The 20,693-nt window shown below is 41.7% G+C and overlaps 1 protein-coding gene across 1 annotated transcript in view; it reads right to left on the bottom strand.

Moving 5' to 3' along the window:
* Positions 1 to 8,679, bottom strand: part of LOC142094969 (bactericidal permeability-increasing protein-like) — a 49,649-nt gene extending 40,970 nt beyond the window's left edge. Inside the window, exons 1-2 of the mRNA XM_075177655.1 lie at positions 8,501 to 8,679; positions 1,001 to 1,112 (exon numbers count right to left, since the gene is read on the bottom strand). Of these exons, the coding sequence (XP_075033756.1) occupies positions 1,001 to 1,112; positions 8,501 to 8,648 (260 nt within the window). The 5' untranslated portion in view covers positions 8,649 to 8,679. The remainder of the gene's footprint in view (positions 1 to 1,000; positions 1,113 to 8,500) is intronic.
* Between the last annotated feature and the right edge of the window lie 12,014 nt (positions 8,680 to 20,693).

Here is a 20,693-nt window from a genome sequence, read left to right as displayed (position 1 = left end):
ATGACAGGCCCTGCAATAAATGTCCCCCTTGTTACCGCACTCTGGTCAGCCCTGGTGGTGATGTCACCCTATTGGTCAGCTGCATTACACTGTTCTCTTTTTCATACTGCTAATCAGACAGCACTGTGCCTATTCCCGAGTCCCTCCATTTGATAATAATAATAATAATCCAGTAACTCCCATTTCCTTGTAATTGAAATATATTGCTTTTCTAACTCTAACTATAGTATGTAAGTGTGATATTGCAATAGTAGCTATAAAGCATTATTTTAAGCTAATTATGTTGCTCCTCTGCTCTTATTTATGGCACTTGTTGTTAACAGTGATACTATTAAGACCCAGGCAATGGAAGTAGGGACACAGAGCCCTATCTTTCTTGAGCACAAAAAAGAGTCTTGCTCTGGCAGTTGATGTGGATGGCGTAAGAAACCCCTTTTTAGATTATCTTGCACACTTTCATAGTTCTGGTCTCAAGACCTAAAAGGACATAAACTTTTGCTTTGGGGGTATGATTCCAGGAGATTAATTAATAGGACAATCATACAACCTCTCAGGTGGTAATATCTCTGCAGATCTGTAGCTATAAACATCTTGGAATGTCTGTTATTATATAGGTCACACTTCTATAGGCATGAATACAATAGGTACTGGATAGAGAATACAATGTCTATGGCCTTTATGTGTCTTTGAGTTCAACTTCAATGATGACATATATTATCTGTGCAGATGGACCAGTAGCTTGCACTATGGGCATGTGTAACATTTAATTACATTTTACCATGTAAGTCATCAGCTATGTAAATAGATTCCTGTGGATGGCGGATCACAACAAAGGTTAATTTGTGCATAGTATGCACACTCATTTCTAAACAGTACAGTGCCATAAAGCATCATATTTCTGGGTAAAAATGTTATGCTGACACTGGCCAGTAGAGGGCAGGCAAGTCCTTGATATGACATTTTGCAATCCTGCATGTTTAGGAGGCTCTCATCTACTCACCTGTTGAAACTGTATTTCATTTTTCCTAAAGGACTGTGTCCAGAGCCTGAGAAGTCTGGAATATGAACTTTAGCAAGCTCCTGTTGCAGAACACTCATCCCCTGTTGCCGTGCTGTAGGCAGAAACAATAGATGAGACAATACCGAACAAGCAGCTTCTGCAGATGGTCATGTACAGTAGACATACTTAGCTATCCATTGCGACATAGCTGCCAACATTTGAAGACATTTTCCAGGGACAGGTGAATCTGTACACATTGTATTGTAAGTACGCTATATGTAGGACCCTACACTTACCCAACATGACCAGACCACTACAATTCCAGTACACTTTCTAGAGACATGGGGCAATACAACTGCCCAACATAACATTAACCAGTACATATGATTATATCATTTTACACTATGTACAGACTCTGTACATACATAGAACATACTTACCAACTTTCTTCAGCTCTCTTCCGGGAGCCTGCCAGTGGAGGTGGGCGTGAGGGGGGCGGGGCGGCAAAAATCGCGTAATTTTGGCCCAAACACCACGATTCACCGGGAATCGCGGTGTTTGGGACCTAATTCTGCCCACTTCACTAGGAAGTGGGGCACTTCCTAGTGAAGTGGGCAGAATTCGGGAGATTGCCACACTCAGTCGGGAGTCCGGGAGACTCTCGCAAAATGTGGGAGTCTCCCGGACATTCCGGGAGAGTTGGCAAGTATGACATACAAACACTACAGCCTCCAACCCAACCTGAACACTGGACAGGATGATAATACAAATTTACACATACAAAGGGTACTACACCCACCAACATGACATGACCACTGGTAATGTTATAATATAATTGTATTACACTCTATACAGTCATAGGCAGTGTCGGACTGGGGCATGAAGGGCCCACCGGGGAATGCAACACTAGGGGCCCACCAAAGGGGGTGTGGTCAGCCATCATAGAGGCGGAACCAGACACTAGAGGGGGAGTGGTCAGTCCACGAAAGACAGCTAGCACCTTAGTGTAGTGAAACTACAAGCCCCAGCATGCTTTGCCAATATATAGCAGCTTATTGGTGTAAGGATATGCTGGGACTTGTAGTTTCACAGCACCTGGAGTACCACAAGTTAGCTAAGCCTGCACTAGACTCAGAACATTTGACAGACTGTCCTACCTGTTGTTGTCACTTTTACCACCCGTGGCTGCTGGTTTCTTTAGTTGCGGCTTGTCTGGATCCAGGAATGTTGAGGGCCGGCCCTATTTGGAAAAAATAATGGGTACATTTAGAAATGCCAGCCATCCCTGCCATTAAATAAACAGCACCCACATTCAATTATAGACCCAAACCACCTCAGCATTAAAGGTCCCATTACCCCCTACCTATAGTGTTCTCTATGCAGCCCCCCTCACTAGAGTTTAGTATAGTCAGCCCCCCTATAGTTTAGTATAGATAGGCAGCCCCCCTATGCCACATAGTAGTGCCCCCAAAACAATGCTATGCCACACGGTAGTGCCCACAATGTTACGCCACTCAAGTGTCCCCGATTCATATTATGCCTGCAATAGTCCTCTCAATTCACACACATTTTATATATATTTATATATATATATATATATATATATTTTTTTTTATATATATATATATATATATATATATATATATATATTGAGAACAGATGTAATGGGAGACCCCATATACTTTTTACGATGAGCGCTACCTTAGTACTTTCTGGTAAAAATAAATAGAAGGTGAAGAGGGTGATGCTGCCACTATTCCCAGGGGGTAGAGTATCCTGACAGTCCTCCAAAAAATGAAAATTTACAGGGTTTTATGGGATGGGCGCAAATCAGGGGGGAAGTGGGACACACAAGGATACAAACATACGCACCTATTTGGACTGTAATGTGTATCTAATACTGGGTGTGTGTAATGATCAACAAAGCTAAATTAATATCAAAACCAATACTAATAACCATGTAATCCAGTGTTATCAAGATAAAAAACTGTAATACATAAATGATTTTTTAGCACAAACAATATAAACAACTGGTTAAAGTATACTTGCCCAAAAGTTGATTGATGCAGCCTCTCTGATCTTTTCCCTTCAGCGGCACGGGAACATCAGTTGACAGGGTGAGTGGGCGGGTCACATGATCGCAGCTGCGATCGCATGTGAAAGGTGAAAGATGACTGGCTGTCAGTGACAGCCAGTCATCCGCAGCAGCGGGGACGCCGGAGAGGAATGCGAGCACCCTGGTGTGAACAACGGGCCTCCAGGTAAGCTCCGCCCACATCTAAAAGAGGGTGTGGCCGTAAGGTAGCCGGGCCTACCGGTAATTTTACCGGTAGTCCTGTGGGCCAGTCCGACGCTGGTCATAGGACACTACAGCATCCAACATGACCTGACCACTGTAGATCATAAATTCTATTACACTCATTGGGGGGGAATTCAATGAACCGGGAAGTGCCATCGAAGTCTCACGTGACAAGACTATGGCGGCGATGTCTGGCCTGAAATTTCCTCTCATCTTTGCTCGTACTTCATAGTTATCATTCATATCAGTAACTGCTCCATTGGAATTTACATTCTAAATTCCCTACCACACACACACACAACATTCTTTCTGTTTGTTAGAAGCCAATTAACCTACCAGAATATTTTTGGACTGTGGGAGGAAACCAAACCATCCAGGTAACCTTGCTCAGCCACTACCCCTGACTGATCTATCCATCCAAATACAAGACTGCTCTACTGACAAACCCAAGATTTTGTCAATATAGATTTGATTCATATTAAGAAGTCTCTCAAGGTCAATGCATGCATATATGAATGCAATCCCCCTGTGCACATTGGAAATTATGAGATTGATGTGTTGTGAACCCGCTGTCACTAGGCTCTGTGAACATGTTTGGGTGCATATGTGTGAATGTTTGCAGACAATAACAAATCAGCACCTATTCATACGAGCACCTCGTCTACTATATAAGGAAGCCTGCTGGGAAGAACTTTTCTGAGTGACATTCAGCTGTGCCCTTGTCTGTGTACATCCTAAACCAATGCCTGACTAAGTTCCTGACCTTGACCTGTTTCTGATACTATTAAAATGAACCTGAGCAGCCTGCTCCTGACCCTTGGACTTTGCTACCTGCTTCTGACTCATATTTGTCATGAATTCCTACCCATATCCTGCACCGTGTGCACCCTATCCCCAACTTCAGGGGCACTGCCAGTAGAGCCATTCCCATATGCCAGTTTTTCACCAGCTGCATGACAACATACTTTTGTCCAATCCCACTTCCTCATCCCATTGGTGAATGGGATATAGACCAAAAAAGGAAATAAGCATCTGGGGGTGGAGGGAGGATATTTCCCTTACTGGTAAATTCCATATCACATTCTCTCTTCTTCAATCTATAAATATTATGAAAAATCTCCAATAAACATCTTGCAGACAGGAAGCAGGGCTTGGCTGGTGTGAAATACACACACTTGTGTTAGGCCATTCAGTGATGTGCCTACAAGGGAATAAGAATGTCTCAGTTTACTAGCTATGACCCATCACTGAGCCTTGTTAATGTGTCATGCTTACAGGCTGCACACACCAAACACCCAAGCAGCACCTAAGTGCCAGTCTGGGCTGGTGGCCAAACAAACAAACATACATATAGTATGTATTAGCAAAAAGGTGGATTCCCAGCATGTGTGAACACTGCTTATTACTCCTATCCCAGGATCACAGGGCACGGATTCAATTCTAAGGGGTATATTTACTAAACTGCGGGTTTGAAAAAGTGGAGATGTTGCCTATAGCAACCAATCAGATTCTAGCTGTCATTTTGTAGAATGCACTAACTGAATGACAGCTAGAATATGATTGGTTGTTAAAGGCAACATCTCCACTTTTCCAAACCCGCAGTTTAGTAAATCTAGCTCTAAGTGTTACTCTTCATGCAATCTTATATGTCCCTGGGACTGAAATGTTCTACATGGCTTCTTAAAGGTCATGGGACACCAGAGAAAAAAATACATTAAAAAAGGGGTCTGTGTATGCACTACAAAACCAATCTGGTTTTCAGAAAAATTATAGTTTTACTAATGATAAAAAAAAAAAAGTTCTGAGATGTAAAAAAAATTTTTATATTGATTATTCATAACTAACTTGATTGGATGTTGGCATCTCTAATATTGGTGTATTGGGGGTAAATCAGGTAGCCACAATGTATCTTGGAACCTCTGGGGTGCAAGGAGAAATTTTTGATGCCTTCATGACCATTCCGGAGGCACTCCGTGGCTAATTAAATTCCCTCCTTGGACTTAATATTGCCCATTAAGTAATATCTTCACATCATGTCACTCATTTGTTAAGTGACAGATTTGATTAGGGTACTATCCCCAGGGCTACCATACAACAGGGCCGCCCCACAAACTAATTGGTCCCCCTCCTAAAGGCACCCACTTGCCCCCTCATAGTCCAGCAGTGTAGAGTGCACTGTAGACAGAGAGTGGTACACACTCGCTGCCTGCCATTCTGTAATGCTATTTAAGTAATGCTATTTTACACGTGTGGGCTTTATGGTGGTATGGATGCCACTTAAGTTGCGATTAGCGCTACTCTTGTCCTGTTCAATGATTGTTAAGCTTCAGCGTTCACTTTACTGCCATGATATTATATATTACATCATCATCAGCTCAGCATTAATGAAGGCAGGCTAGGTTTTAGAATGCTATACATGTAGTAGCAGTATTAGAAGACCTTCTGTAAATTGTGCTGATGCTGCCTACTCAGCCTACTAGCTACCACTACTATCTGCCTGTGATATCATGCCAGGGCCAGGTGGTTAGTTGCTGGGCACAATTAGCAAGCCCTGAGCAGCCGTAGCTCATCCTGCAGGCACCATGTGTCTGTAGCAGAGTCTAGATTTCTATACTGTCAGTAGCAATAGAATAGTAGAAGAGGAAATTAGAGAAATTCAGGCTTCACCCTGTGGTCACAATAGACTCCCATGTGCGTATTCTCCAGCTTTCAGGGATCTCCGGCATCGCCCTGCCTGGCTTCCTCGCTCTTGCACGAATGAGATCACAGCACATGCACCACTACCCCATACCTTGAGCCTGCTCTGATGCTCCCTCTCACGGAGAGCAGAGCGGGGGACACAGATGGTGGAATAGCACCCCTGACCTATACGTGCATTCCTGCCACGCTTACTTCAGGACCTGCAAGCATTCTTTATTGTGGACAATGGGCCTCACTGAAACCTGAGCTAAATTTTATGGCCTGAACTTACGCAAAATGCATAAAATACATAAAATGTGAGCCACAAAATTGCACTATTATTTGACTATATTGAGTTGCATGCATCTAAGGTACATTTAACTCAAAAAAGTGTATCAGAACGCTGCCACATCAAGATACGCTTAAAGGGTCATAAGTTCGATTCTTGACCATGGCCTTATCTGTGTGTAGTTTGTATGTTCTCCCTGTGTTTGCGTGGGTTTCCTCCGGGTGCTCCGGTTTCCTCTCACACGCCAAAAACATACTGGTAGGTTAATTGGCTGCTATCAAATTAACATTAGTCTCTCTCTCTCTCTCTCTCTCTCTCTATGTTAGGGAATTTAGACTGTAAGCACCAATGGGGCAGGGACCGAATGAGTACTTTGTACAGCGCTGCGGAATTAGTGGCGCCATATAAATAACTGGTGATGATGATGAAAATCTGCAGCCAACACCAGGTTTCGACAGACTGGGCTGGTCACACTATAAAAGGGAAACCTTTAACTGTGTTACCATGTGTCTGAAAACATCTGAAGAGCACATGAAAAAGAGCCCATGATCATGTACCCTAAATAAATTGATAAAGATATATTTTTATAATATGCAAGTTCATTAAACACCAGTGAAATGCAAGGCAAGGGAAGAAGTTTGGTGGAATCACAGACATAAGAAAGTCTTATTTGCATTTAATGCCTTAACTGTCTTTCCAAGCCTCAAACAAAACATTAAGGGCCTGAGTCATTATGTTTACACCTGGGCAAAACCATGTTGCATTGGAGGGGGAGGTAAATTTAAAATGTGGGGACAGATTTATAGTTGGGATAGGGCATGTGCTAGATCAGTTTGCTCCTGGACAAACCGTGTTGCAATGCAAGGGGTATAAATTAGTTTATTATTTTGCACATAAGTTAAATATTGGCTATTTTTGTATGTAGCACACAAATACTTGATAGCTTTATTTTTCCACTGAAATTTAAAGCTGATCTAGGACATGCCCTTCCCCAACTATAAATCTGTCCCCACATTTTAAATTTACCTCCCCCTCCAATGCAACATGGTTTTGCCCAGGTGCACAGTTACTCCTTTTTTATGCTTTATTCTCCTTAATGACTCAGGCCTTATGGGCGCATTTCAATGTTTCTAAAAGAGACATCTGTCTGGTTGTTTCCCTGACGTACAGTGAGTAATATCTTAGTTTGTAATTGTATTTTATCCTATTCATCTACATTCAGCAAAACACATGTACTAGAATACTGTATCTAATTTTACAAGCAGCAACACACATCACATTATCTATAATATTTGACTAGTGATGGGCAACATGCAGCTTAATGCCATTATTCATATTCCCTTCTGAAGACTCTGCTGCACTTCACACGTGGCCCCAGCTTTTATTGATTAAGAGTTGGATTGAATAAGACTGAGCTTGATCTTATTCTTTGTCAACTATCGCATCATGTGACCATGTTGTGACCCAACACAGAGAGGTCATGCAGCACCAGCAGCACTAGAGATCAGAAGTAGGGACAGGCAGTCTTTACTACATGGTGTCCCTCCTTCTTCTGCGGGAAAGGCCTACGCGATTTATGCTTAGCTCATTGAACCAAAGTAAGGAATTTTTAGGCAAGCCCACTTATGCATCATTGTGCTGCTGCAATTTCTTCTATTTTTATTTCCACTTACAGGCGTGAACAAAAAATGTATTTTGCGTGGCACATTAAAAACAACAAGTGCAAAAGGGTGATGGATGGAAACGTCTGTGAAGAGTCATGTTGTGCTTATTGCAGCCTTACACCTTCCCTTCAAAAACTGGTGGAAAAAGCCACACAGATGATGCTTTGAAATGTATGCTATTAGAGATTTCCTTTGATTAAATGAAGTTTTAGCGTATTACTGAGCTATAGGGTAGGGTACGGCCCTTTTGAAGATAATAGCCGTTGAAGTATATTAGGTTGCCCATTACTGCATTAGGCCACAGAATATGTAACTAAAAACTCATGACTACTAGTTGCAGCAGCTCTGAAGCCTTCTGTGCAGAAACAGGTAGAATCTCTCCACTCATGCCCCCAAAAACCATGCGTCTTAGGCTGCAGCCTAGTCAGCCTATTGTTTAATCAGTCACTGAGTGCACATAAGAATGTAAATCTGTACAAAGGGATATTTATTTTCAATTTAACTTAATCTGGTTAATAAATTCAGTTTTCTCAAACAATGTGTTACATTTAGGTTATTTCATCACATACCATAATCCAGTCCTGTCTGTGTGAGTCTGACCACAAAGCCAGGATTCACTGCACCGGCAGCACTCAGACACATGGCCGCTGAAAAGACCAGGATGTAGGTAATCGCCATCTCTGCAGTGTGAGGCGCTATCTGCCTCTCTGTCTTCATATACCATGGTAAGATGCAATTAGTGCCTTTATATCTATTTACAAGTGAAACCTGAACAGGGAAGTAAAATGAAATAAGGAAATATTAAGCATGTTCCTGGTTCTAGTGGTATATAATTGCTCTTGAACTCTTTCTAATGACACGCAATCGCCATAGAGGACATGTACAAACCGGAGACACAGAATCACATAGCGCTGTTGAGAAATAACAAAAATTTATTTATGGACTATGCAACTACTTTTACGGAACTGAGTATATATACAATTTGCAGGCCACCATAATACTGGGAATGACTCTCTTAATGTGCATTTTCCACCGCTAACTGTTCCTTAGAATATCTTTGCATAACAAATCTAATTTTTGCACCTGGGTGCAGCATAAAATTCACTATAGCGGTGAGCTGCAATTTGCTGCAGTTCACACGTCTGGCCAGCTCCCCCCATAAGAAGGAGAAACATTTTGCTCCTTCTGCAATCAATGTCATATTGACACACCAAATTATGTACATGCCTGTAAAGAGAGGTGTGAATACCTAAATCATACTCGCCTGTTCCCAAATTTCTGGGGAATCCTCCCAGAAGAGATGGAACTCTGGTGGAAGCAGGGCTTAATGACACAATTTGCATTGCTAAGTCCCTCCTGTGCAATGCAGCAAAATGAGAAAGGGGAGGGGCTAGGATGACTCCAGTGACAGAACTACAGCAGGTGCGGAACACCAGGGGCTTATGGAGATAATGGGGAACTCTGCACGGGGAACTAGCGAGCTGTGGGCCCCGGATCCCTCCTCCCCGCTTCCGTGGATCAGGGTCCACAGCTCTATAGTTCCGCCTCTGGGTGAAAAAGTTGGTATGTATGACATAAATATACGAGCATAATGTCACAAAAGAACAAGAAATGGCTTGCATGAAGCATCTGTAAATTTCCACGTTTGTAAGTGACCTTTAGAGAATGTCGGCCAAATCTGCAATTTTTCCTATATTTTGCATATTAATACAAAATGAATGATGTGTATGTAGATTTTTTTCTGTGATAGCCTTACTTTCAACATAGAGTATTTTATAGATTGTGCCATAAAAAGCTACTTCAAGAGAGTGCGACTTGTAATTAGACCTCCTGCTCACACACCCCCTTCTCTGTAATTTAAAGGCTGTTAACTTGATTTGCCGGTTCTGAGGCACTAGCCAGGGAGGAATGGGAGCACTAAATTGAAATTGAAATTTGCCCTAAAAAGAAATATAGACACTTTAACATGGCAATCACTGTGGCTTCAGAAAATCCATTGGCAGTCTATAAAATGCTTAAGCGATCTATGATAGGAATATTTTTTTTCATGTATTTGCTAAGGCTGGTTACATACTACAATTTTTTCAGCCGGCTATTGGGTCAATCAAGCAATAAACGACCATTCAGGTCAATTTCACATTAGTGTGTACACTTAAACGATGAACGATAGTCGTTCCAAAGTACCGATCGTCATTTGATTGGATTGTTCAGCAGAACTATAAATCTCGTTACAACGTCGTTCTAATCCTGCAGTGTGTGCAAAATCACGACCAATCATACTTTGATGGTGACAACAGAACAATAGCTGTGATCCTTGTAAAATTGGTTTATTTCTGGTGAAAACCGGAGAATCTTATCTCTGGCATGGGTTACGGACGGTGATACCACCTCCTTTTAGTGCTACTTACATGTATTACCTCATCTCTTTGTCACTAGATAAGCTGTGAAACCCTGCTCTACATTATGCAACTTACATTTGTTGGTGCCCGTGACTATCGACAGCACGTTTAAAATATTGAGATAGTAAAAGAGGTAAATGATAATATTGTATTCAGCAGGGAATTTAAACTTGTGAACTCACATAAGCCTCATGTAAATTCCTTTCCAGGTAGTATTGCTGTCAGATAATGCAAGAGGACACCATGAGCCATAAAAGTAAGATTGAGACCTCTCTGTGATCCAGAACACCTGTTGTCTTCTACCAAAATATTTCATTCATGATATCCCTTCTCACTGACCCCAACAGGTTGTCTCAGCTGTTCCATGCTGGACAGAGGCGCAATAAAAGTCTAATAATGACACTTGAATCCCACTGACAACCTTCATACAGAGATTTGTCACGTCATGCAGAGTAGTGTCTCTACATATGTGGCCATTTTTTTAATGTGTCCCAGATAAACAGGAGCAATGCAAGTCCAGTCCCTTATAATGTTGTATTTTCATTATGGCGATCTATACAGAGCTATAGTGCTAGATACAGTGTTCATTATCTGCTTTATTTTATCCATAAATACTTTTTACATTTATACGCCTAGTTGATAATAAGAGACGTTTAAGTCATCACTGTTTTACTCTGTAGCTTTATGATGAAAAACCAGTACTTTAATGTACCAGTTTCTTCATGTTTCTAGAGTGTGTCATTGGCCGGAGAGGTCTGTTATAGCCGTTGACCACACCTTTCAGCAGTCACGTCTTCTAGGGGACTGTGCAGGACATTGAGTGTGTGGGATAGAAGTGTGGCCTAGTTTGTCCACTGCAACCACTCTTACATGTATTTGGTTCTACCGATCCTAGCCACTAAGCACAGGTTTTGAACAGACAGGAAATCTGCTAGTTCCACATGAACTGCAGAACTGTCCCATCAGGACAGGGAGGAAGTGTGTATAGTTTGGAGCAGAGAAGAGAAAGGGGGGACATGATAGAAACTTTCAAATATAACAAGGGTCTGAACAAGGTACATGAGGGAAACATTCTTCAAAGGAAGAGAAGTACTAGAACACCAGGACATGCACTGACACTGGGGGGAAGTAGGTTCAGAGAAAATTTGAGGAAAAACTACTCCACAGAAAGGGTAATGGATAAGTGAATTAACCTCCCATCAGAGGTGGTAGAGGCTAATACAGTAGAACAGTTTAAACATGCTTGGTATAGACATACGTATATTCTTATTCAGAATAAGGGATCAAATAACACTTAAGGTTACCATAGGTTTATTAAACAATGGGCAGACTAGATGGGCCAAGCGGTTCTTATCTGCCGTCAAATTCTATGTTTCTAAGTGGAGGAAACCCCCACCCACAAGGATTCAATCAGAAAGTCATGACCACATGGTCCCGCAGTTGTTAAGGGGGTTATAGGTAAGCCGGAGGGTCAAGGAGCACCTGTCTGTCATACTTGTCACACTTGTCATACAAGCCTCTCTGCATTTCCTGCTCAAATAGGAAGGGGACATGAGAGCCCTTCCCCTCAGAGAATGATTTAATTTTGAAGTCCTACAATGCTGGCTTATGCAGGCAGCATCCTGGGGCTTCAAATGCCTTGTGGTATCACCAATCATTAAGCTCCCTGCTGGTCAAAGACACCACAACATTTTCCTCTGTGTGGAATGCTCAAAGGGAGATGGAGGAGGGTAGCAAGGCCAGCATGGCTGACAGCTAACCTGGTCAGCTATCCTGGTATCCCGGTAGTTACACTCATGCTCCCTTTAGTAGAGCCCTGGGAAATACATGCTGAAAATTTTCCCAAGGGCTCCTCCGTTCCTGTAGTATAGAACCACACATATCTTATTAACCACTTTAACATTGCCATGGAGCCCCAGAAAAGACGGCTGCATGGAATAGCCCCCTGGTCTCCATTGAGGCAAGCTCTGTGGAGGCACAGCTTTAAACAATAACTTTAAATGACAAAAATAATAAAGACCTAAGCATACTTGTATCCAGATAGAAAGGTACTGAGCAATAGATAATGACTTCAAATCTGCTGATGTACATTCAAGGGACAATTTGAGAACTACAAAGGAGTTCATTTGTCCTGCCTCCTCCTTATTTGTTGAATAATTTAAGAAACAAGACAATTTTATAGCAGTGATGTGGTTTGGCAGTAATTACTGCAAACTTAACAGTGATCATCATAAATTATCGGAGTTAATTACTCTATACTTGTTTTCAATATTTTGCTAATAATCTGCATTGCTTACTAAAATAATTTTCTTTTAATAATACGTTTGATTTTAAATGTATATCAATAAAAGTTCAATATTACATTTTGATGTAATCATTGAATGCCTCGCTTAGATGCATCTAAAAATACATCAAGAATGTGTCCAAAAGTTATTTTTTTCTGTAAGAATGCATGCTTGTAAATACCATGTGAAATGGGTGTAGAGAAGGATACAAATTGATGGCATTGTCCATCTGTTTCCTACACAGTTTTATAGAATTAAGCCAATAAATCAGTTAATGCACACATACACAGATGCAGGAATGGTATTATAGCCATTGTAGAGGGTGATATGGCGAATTAGTTCACAGATAGGGCAGAACAGTGGCTGAGTGATCAGTACTTCTGCCTCACAGCACAGGGGTCATGAGTTCAATTCCTGACCATGGCCTTATCTCTGTGGAGTTTGTATGCTCTCCCTATGCTTGCGTGGGCTTCCTCCGGTTGATCCGGTTTCCTCCCACATTCCAAAAACATACTGGTAGGTTAATTGGCTGCTATCAAATTGACCCTAGTCTCTCTCTGTCTGTCTGTATGTGTATGTTAGGGAATTTAGACTGTAAGCTCCAATGGGGCAGGGACTGATGTGAATGAGTTCTCTGTACAGCACTGCGGAATTAGTAGCGCTATATAAATAAATGATGATGATGATGATACATACACAGACATACAGGGATAGAATTATAGCCATTGTAGGAGATGAGACAGCGAATTAATGCACAGATACATACACACACATATTAGAGTGGAACAATAACCATTACAGGGGGGTGAGGTGGCGATATGGGGACTGGAGGTGCTGGTCCATCCACTACAGAGACGTCTTCTGAGCATGCACTAGGGGGCGACACATACACAGTGAAGCTCTATTTCAGATCCGGAGAAGACGGACACCCATCTCTGGTCCACCCCAAAAAATTTGGTGCGGTGCCCGGCGATTGTGTAATACACCCCCTCCACACATGTATATGTGTATCTTTGTACATGTCCATTGTGATGGCCAGCAGAACTCCATATATTGTGGGGTTAAACATTCAAAATGTCACATAAATATTCACACATCTACACATAGTAGTTGAAGTGAAAATGTAGAAGTGGTTTTATGAAAAATTTGAAGCGGCAGTATGGAAATGTAATGGTAATGTAGGTAATGTTTGTGAATGTAATTTGATAGTTTTAGAATAAAAGCATTAGGAAAAGTTGCAGTGTGGCATAGCACTGTTTACTAGTTCACTATGACCACTGCACACACAATAACGCTGTCACAAGGTTTTCCAACTTGGATGTGGTTGTGTGGTTGGAGAGATGGAAAAAAAGATAGAACTCACACCCAGAAATATTATGGCAGTCATATTTCAATGAAAAAGTGAAAAAAAACGTCCTTGAAAAAGACCCTTTTACGGTCGAAACGCGTTGAGTATGGCAGTCAAGTTGAAATTTAGGTGCTTGAAAAATTCTACCCTTGAATTACCATTTTTGCCTTGACATCTGGTTTGACAGCACCCTGGGGTATTCATACCAGTGTATTCTGCTGCCATTTCTTCATCTGTTCTGGTAGGAGTACCTGTGCTCTACAATTTTCTATATTGTGATACATCATATTTGTGTGGATAAATTTTATCTAGTGAATTTTATCTATGTTATTTTCACAACATATTGCACTAGATTTCTCTTTTGTTTGTTTTTTTCAATATCCATCATGACGTTCAACTGAGGAAAACATAATCCCCTATTGAAGTTTCATCCCAAAGGGGAAATCTCTGCGACACCACAAATATACTACATTAAGGGGTATATTTACCAAACTGCAGGTTTGAAAAAGTGGAGATGTTGCCTATAGTAACCAATCAGATTCTAGCTGTCATTTTGTATTATGCACTATATAAATAAAAGCTAGAATCTGATTGGTTGCTATAGGCAACATCTCCACTTTTTCAAACCCACAGTTTAGTAAATAAACCCTTAAGAAACAACTACAAAGAATCTATCTAGTAAGTGGGATGCCAACAGGGTTCATTACACCAGAGGGAAATCTATACAATTTGAATACCAGGCAGTAAACTCATATTCATTTTGTAAGTTTATTCACACAAGGGGAAGGATTATCGTATGGACATCTTTACTTACAAGACAACTTTTGAAAATTGAGAGACATTGTCAGTTTTATTACAGTCTGATTTGTAAACAGTGTTAAAGATTATTTGTGCATCATTAATTTAAGTATACTTTATTTCACAACTTTTTCACAATGCTTTATGTGGGAGATAGATAGCGTTTGATTATAACTTTCACTTCATTTTTTCACAATCATATTTCAATGAAAGAATGTTTTAAAGCAACACATTAGGTTCACCTGACAGTCTGTTGGGTGCCAAAGAAAATCAGTTTAAGAAATACGATTGTGAGGGCTGTGGCATTTTGCAATACTTGCACAGACTGAACACAAAAAAAAATATGTTTTGTTTTTTTTTTTTGCTTTTTTTAAATTATGATATAAGATTTAATAAAGACCTCCATCCAAAATCGTATTTCTCCATCATATGTCTGACAAAACTGTAGACAGTGGTCTAACCCTGGCTGTCCCTCTGCAAACATTCCTCCCTGGGCTCAGAGTAGCTCTGTCTCTTCCCTCTCTTTGTTACTGCAGACACTCTCTAAATAGGGAGCGTTGGGTTATCACATCAGCACTAGAGTGTTCCTGCGAGAATTCTGAACTATAAAATCATCAGTATTTACTAAGCATGCTTACTGTAGTCATAATGATTCATACTGCAGTGTGTGTGTGACGCTGGTGTATGTGTCTAGATCTCATTAACGGGGTGGTGTCAAGGGGTCTCAGGTCAGATTTTGCACCGGGGTCATGAGTCACTGACTGCTGGTGTCTACTGTGCAGGAGGCAGAATGTAATGAACACTCCCTCTTCCCTGCTTTAGCAACATGATGTAATGGGAAAAACATCCAAAAACGCTTGAATATCAATGTAGTTGGGGAAGGGAGGGATGATGGTGGAATATCATTGTGGGATAGACCAGAAGTGAACTACAGTTCAAGTGAAATATGAATAATGAAAATCAGAACTTATCCTGAAAATATATTACCAGCAGCAGCAGCTATTTATAAAGCGCCACTAATTCCGCAGCGCTGTACAGAGAACTTACTCACATCAGTCCCTGGCCCATTGGAGTTTACAGTCTAAATTCCCTAACACACACATACAGACCGAGAGAGACCAAGGTCAATCTTATAGCAGCCAATTAGCCTACTAGTATGTTTTTGGAGCGTGGGAGGAAACCGGAGCATTGTGGTGTACAATTTGCCATGTAAAAGAGGGTGGTTAGGATAAATAGCGGGTGTGTTTTTAATGGGGGTGAGTATAGTATGATAAGAGGCATGTAGACTGTTTTTCAAAATTTAAATTCTAGTAAAAGGGAATTGTAACTATAGTGGTATTACATTTCCCAGCATGCAGAACAAGAGAAGTGGCACTAGGCATTTGTCAATGATCTCAATGTTGTGATCTCAACAAAATGTGTTCTTTTCTTCATGTTACTTTTGTTCTTTTCTTCATGTTACTTTAGTAATTCATCCTGGCTATGCTCTGGCAGCTAAAAAAAAGTACCAGAGCTTTACCCTTGCTAACCCTGGGAAAAACATAACTGCCCTGGAGAACCCAGGCTATATGGGAGACTTAGCTTTGTGATGCAGGCCTTGACCTGTGGGCGGGCTACATAACCTGGGCTTTCTTGCTGCAGGACTGAGATGTCAGCACCTGCCGGTAGGGTGCTCGCCCGTGGAAAGTAATGTAACTGGGCAGATGATTGGCAAACTAGGAGTAGTGTAAGATAGGATTCCATAGTCCCAGTGATATAATAGAAGGGAAAAGGTGCCCATAGTTGTGTTGGAATGAAACAAAGGACATAGGGCTAAAACTGCATAAACTTGTGGGTTTATTCTCTTTGCTTGTGGCGTAAGGCTTTACCACAGCTGCAGATAAGTAGCAGTAGTGTAGGGAAGCAAAACCACAAGACCTTTAATATGCAAAAATAAATAACTATTTAGGAATCTTGTTTCAACAAATCCAGCAACAACACTAAGTGGCTTCGTGTAGGTATATCCTCCCTTATCACTGGCAGCATTGATACAGCACTCTCACAGCCAGGGCTGCCAAGAGGAATTCAGGGCCTCGGTACAACAACTTCATGGGGCCCACTTTATAGTTGAGCATGGGAAAAAAATTTGCGCTGCCGCAGAAGTTGATGTAGGTGTGGTCATACACTTGGGGGCATGGCTATGCATCATTGGGGCGTGCCTAGCAGTTGAAAAGTGCTAAGCCACCCTCCTACAGAAAACAACCAGCATTGTTGTGTACACCATTGACACAAGGGTGCAGTGCTCGTTTGCCAGACCGTGACATATGTCCCAGCACTCCTGACTTTCAAGACATCTAGCACCATGGTGTAGTATATAAAGAATGCAGTGTGTACATAAAGAGTTCCCAGTCTTGGCCTGCCCCTTACATTGGGCAGAACACTCACCAAATATTGGGATTGTCCAACTAGAATAAATAATAGTATTCCCATTTAATAAATAAACCTATTTCCCTCCCTGCAAACAGCCCCAGAAATAAATAAATCGTATTTACATTTCATAAATATACCTATTTCGCGCAACCATGACTGCCATTAAATAATTCATGGTCACAATTAATAAAGACACCTCATTCTCCCCAAACTCACCCCCACATTAAATAGCCCCCAAATCACCCCGTCTTAAATTAATAGTCCCAGCTATTAAATTGCCCCACCATCACCCCACAAACAAAATAGCACCCATTAATTAGTCACCACCTAACTCACACACACACTACATTGCCACAAGCCCCCTGTGCCATCACACACACATTACTGTGCCCCCTCATCATCAACATGCTGTGCCTCCTTATGATCACACTGTGCCCCTTCATCATCACCACGCTGTGCCTCCTTATGATCACACTGCGCCTTCCATGCTGCTTTTCCCCCCCTTCATCACACTGTGCCTCCTCCCCTTTCTGCATCACACTGTGCCTCTCTCCCCCCCTTTTCTTCATCACCCTGTGCCTCACTCTCACCCCCCTTTCTTCATCACACTGTGCCTCCCTCTCCCCCCCTTTCTTCATCACACTGTGCCTCTAACTCCCCCCCTTCTTCATCACCCTGTGCCTCTCCCCCCCTTTCTTCATCACACTGTGCCTCTAACTCCCCCCCTTCTTCATCACACTGTGCCTCTCTCCCCCCATTTTTTTTATCACACTGTGCCTCTCCCTTCCTTTTTTGATCACACTGTGCCTCTACCCCCCTTTCTTCATCACACGGTGCCTCCCCCCCCCTTTCTTCATCACACTGTGCCTTTCTACTCTCCTTCCCTTGCCTCCGTTCCTTTACTTACCTTTGTATTGGCTTCTTTCATCTCTTCTCCTTTTTTCTCTCTTCTGTCTCCTTGCTGGGTCCTCTCTGCGCCGCTCCTCACTGAATGTTGGTGACTTGATGACGTCACGCCCGATATTCAGTGTGAATGGAGCAGAGAGGAGGGAAGAGGGACACTGGCGCCGCGATCACGTGATTATGTTTTTGTTGTTTTTTAAATAGCCTGCTTCCCCCACCAACCAACAGGAAATAAAAATTTGAGGTTAAAAGAAAAATAAATAGTGAGGGCCCTGTAAATAGTACCCGCATCACCCCCCCTTCCCCCCTCGGTGGCCCTGCTCACAGCAACCAACAACTAGCCTCTAGCTTTCAGCAGTCCATTTTTGGCTCCTCTTCTTTTTCCCCAAGAATCTCCAGGAGCCTTAGAGTATATTCTGGTGAATATAGTAGAGAATTGTAGGGAATTGGAACTCCAAGACAAGTGATTTGAGATCTATGACTGTCTAATATATCACTCCTCCCCTGAGAAGCTCACAGGCGACGATACCTGGCTGCATCACAGGCTCACATGGTCCACTTCCAAGGAGTCCTGTAGTGTCTAAGTCCCTACCTAATGGGACAAGGCAGTGTCTGAAGAGAGGAAGACAGCAGGAACAGGTCTAATGCCTACAGTCCACCCAATTGGAGAAAACACAGACATTGTGACAAGTAGACAAAGTAGTCACTTAACTCAATGTTGCCAAACCCCTCCTATTTACGGAGAGTTCTATGTACCCCAATTGTGGATCTGGGAATAGCTGCACATTGTCAATTCCGAGCTGCAAGTCTGCTTGGTGCAGGTCACTGGGAGACTGAGAACGTGATGGGGGGGTGGAGCTGCACAGAACAAAGGAACTCAGGATCAAAGATTGTTATATTCCGGGCATGATATGGCCTATGTTTCTGCAGCAAATAATCCAGTCTTTATAATTAAATCCAATAGTAAATTCTGTGATAGACAGTTGCTATATCTCAGTGACAAGTCAGACACCTCCTGGTTTAAAGGCAAGGTGTGTTTCCATGCAAAATAAGCAAGGTGTCACCAAAATAGCTCTACAGTGGCTGCAATTTTTAAAGACTTTTGCAGGGATTTATCAAGCCTCCTAAAAATGAAAAGTGGAGGTGTTGCCCATGGCAACCAATCTGATTCTAGCTATCATTTATCTAGCACACTATATAAAATGATAGCTAGAATAAGATTGGTTGCTATGAGCAACACCTCCACTTTTCTATTTTAGAAGGTTTGATAAATCTATCCCTTTAAGTATTACAAAGCTTGTCTGGTGTGTGAGTCACACAGAATTATATCTTTAACAGCAAATGGAGAAACTATCAGCCTGGGTGGGAAGCTGCCGTTGACCTCTTTGCTGTTCCATGGGTTAATGACTGTTTTATTGAGTGACCTCAATGGGCGCAGATCTGACAAGACACTTAACGTGGAAAATAACTTGTCACTTGTCTGCGATGTGTTGTCACAGCTGAAATTCCTGGATCAATGGAGAGTTGCTGTGTGCACCACCCTAAGGCTGAACCTGCTCTACCAGTAGAGCTTGTTGATGTGGATATAAATGGATTCAAGACTGTGCAATGCAACAGAAAAGAAGATGCAGGAAGCTAGCACTGTATACTATGTAAAAAATGTTGTACTAAGCCAGCTGAGAACCATCTTATTGCACAGCTACATGTGAAGCAAATTCATTACATCAGGCAGACGGGAATACATCAAAAATGTCACTATAAGCTCTATGGGGCAAGAACTCTCTGTAATTGAAATAATTGTCTACTGTGCTGAATTCTTTATTAGTCCTGAGTGAGGAAATGTATCATAATTAACTGATCAGCCTACTCTATCAAATGACATCCATTTTTTTTAAACACAACCAGGGCAAATTTTTAACATAAAGTTTGCTAAGGACTTCACTTTAACATAACGTTGATAACATGCTTTTCTTTGTCAAAAACAATTAAAAAGTTATAAGGGGTAAATTTATCAAGCTGCGGGTTAGAAAAAGTGGAGATGTTGCCTATAGCAACCAATCAGATTCTAGCAGTCAATTTGTAGAATGTACTAAATAAATGATAACTAGAATCTGATCGGTTACTATAGGCAACATTTCCACTCTTCAAACCTGCAGCTTGATAAATTTACCCCATAGGTGTCTATTGCCATTAACTGCACGTTGCTGTATGTCTCAAAAGAGGCAACTTGGTGTCAGATGGGAGCTATAAAGTGCTGCATTCTTCCAGCCAGATGAAAGATGTGTTCTGAAGCTATGAACCACTCACTTGGTCAAGGGGGTAAATTCTCAAAAGTGACCAGAACTACCATCAAATTCAATACATTTGTGATTATACTCACCGTGGGCCTGATTTAGAGTTGTTTATAAGTGCTTTTGCGCAACATAATGACACGTGTAACACCCCCTTTCCTCTGTTACGGTGTGTGTCTAATCTTTGTGTGTCCTGTCTGCGAATAGACTCTTCACTGTGTATTCAGTATCAGGCAAGGCCTCCACCTTTATATATACAAAGGTAGGAGGAATAGTGGCGCCAAATAGAGCAGTGTTAGCTGGTTTAAATCACCCAGACAGTCAATAAA

This window comes from Mixophyes fleayi, chromosome 6 (genome assembly GCF_038048845.1).
Source record: "Mixophyes fleayi isolate aMixFle1 chromosome 6, aMixFle1.hap1, whole genome shotgun sequence".
NCBI classification, from domain to species: domain Eukaryota; kingdom Metazoa; phylum Chordata; class Amphibia; order Anura; family Limnodynastidae; genus Mixophyes; species Mixophyes fleayi.
The sequence above is the reverse complement of the archived record's forward strand: the minus strand, read 5'-3'. Positions and strand labels throughout refer to the sequence as shown.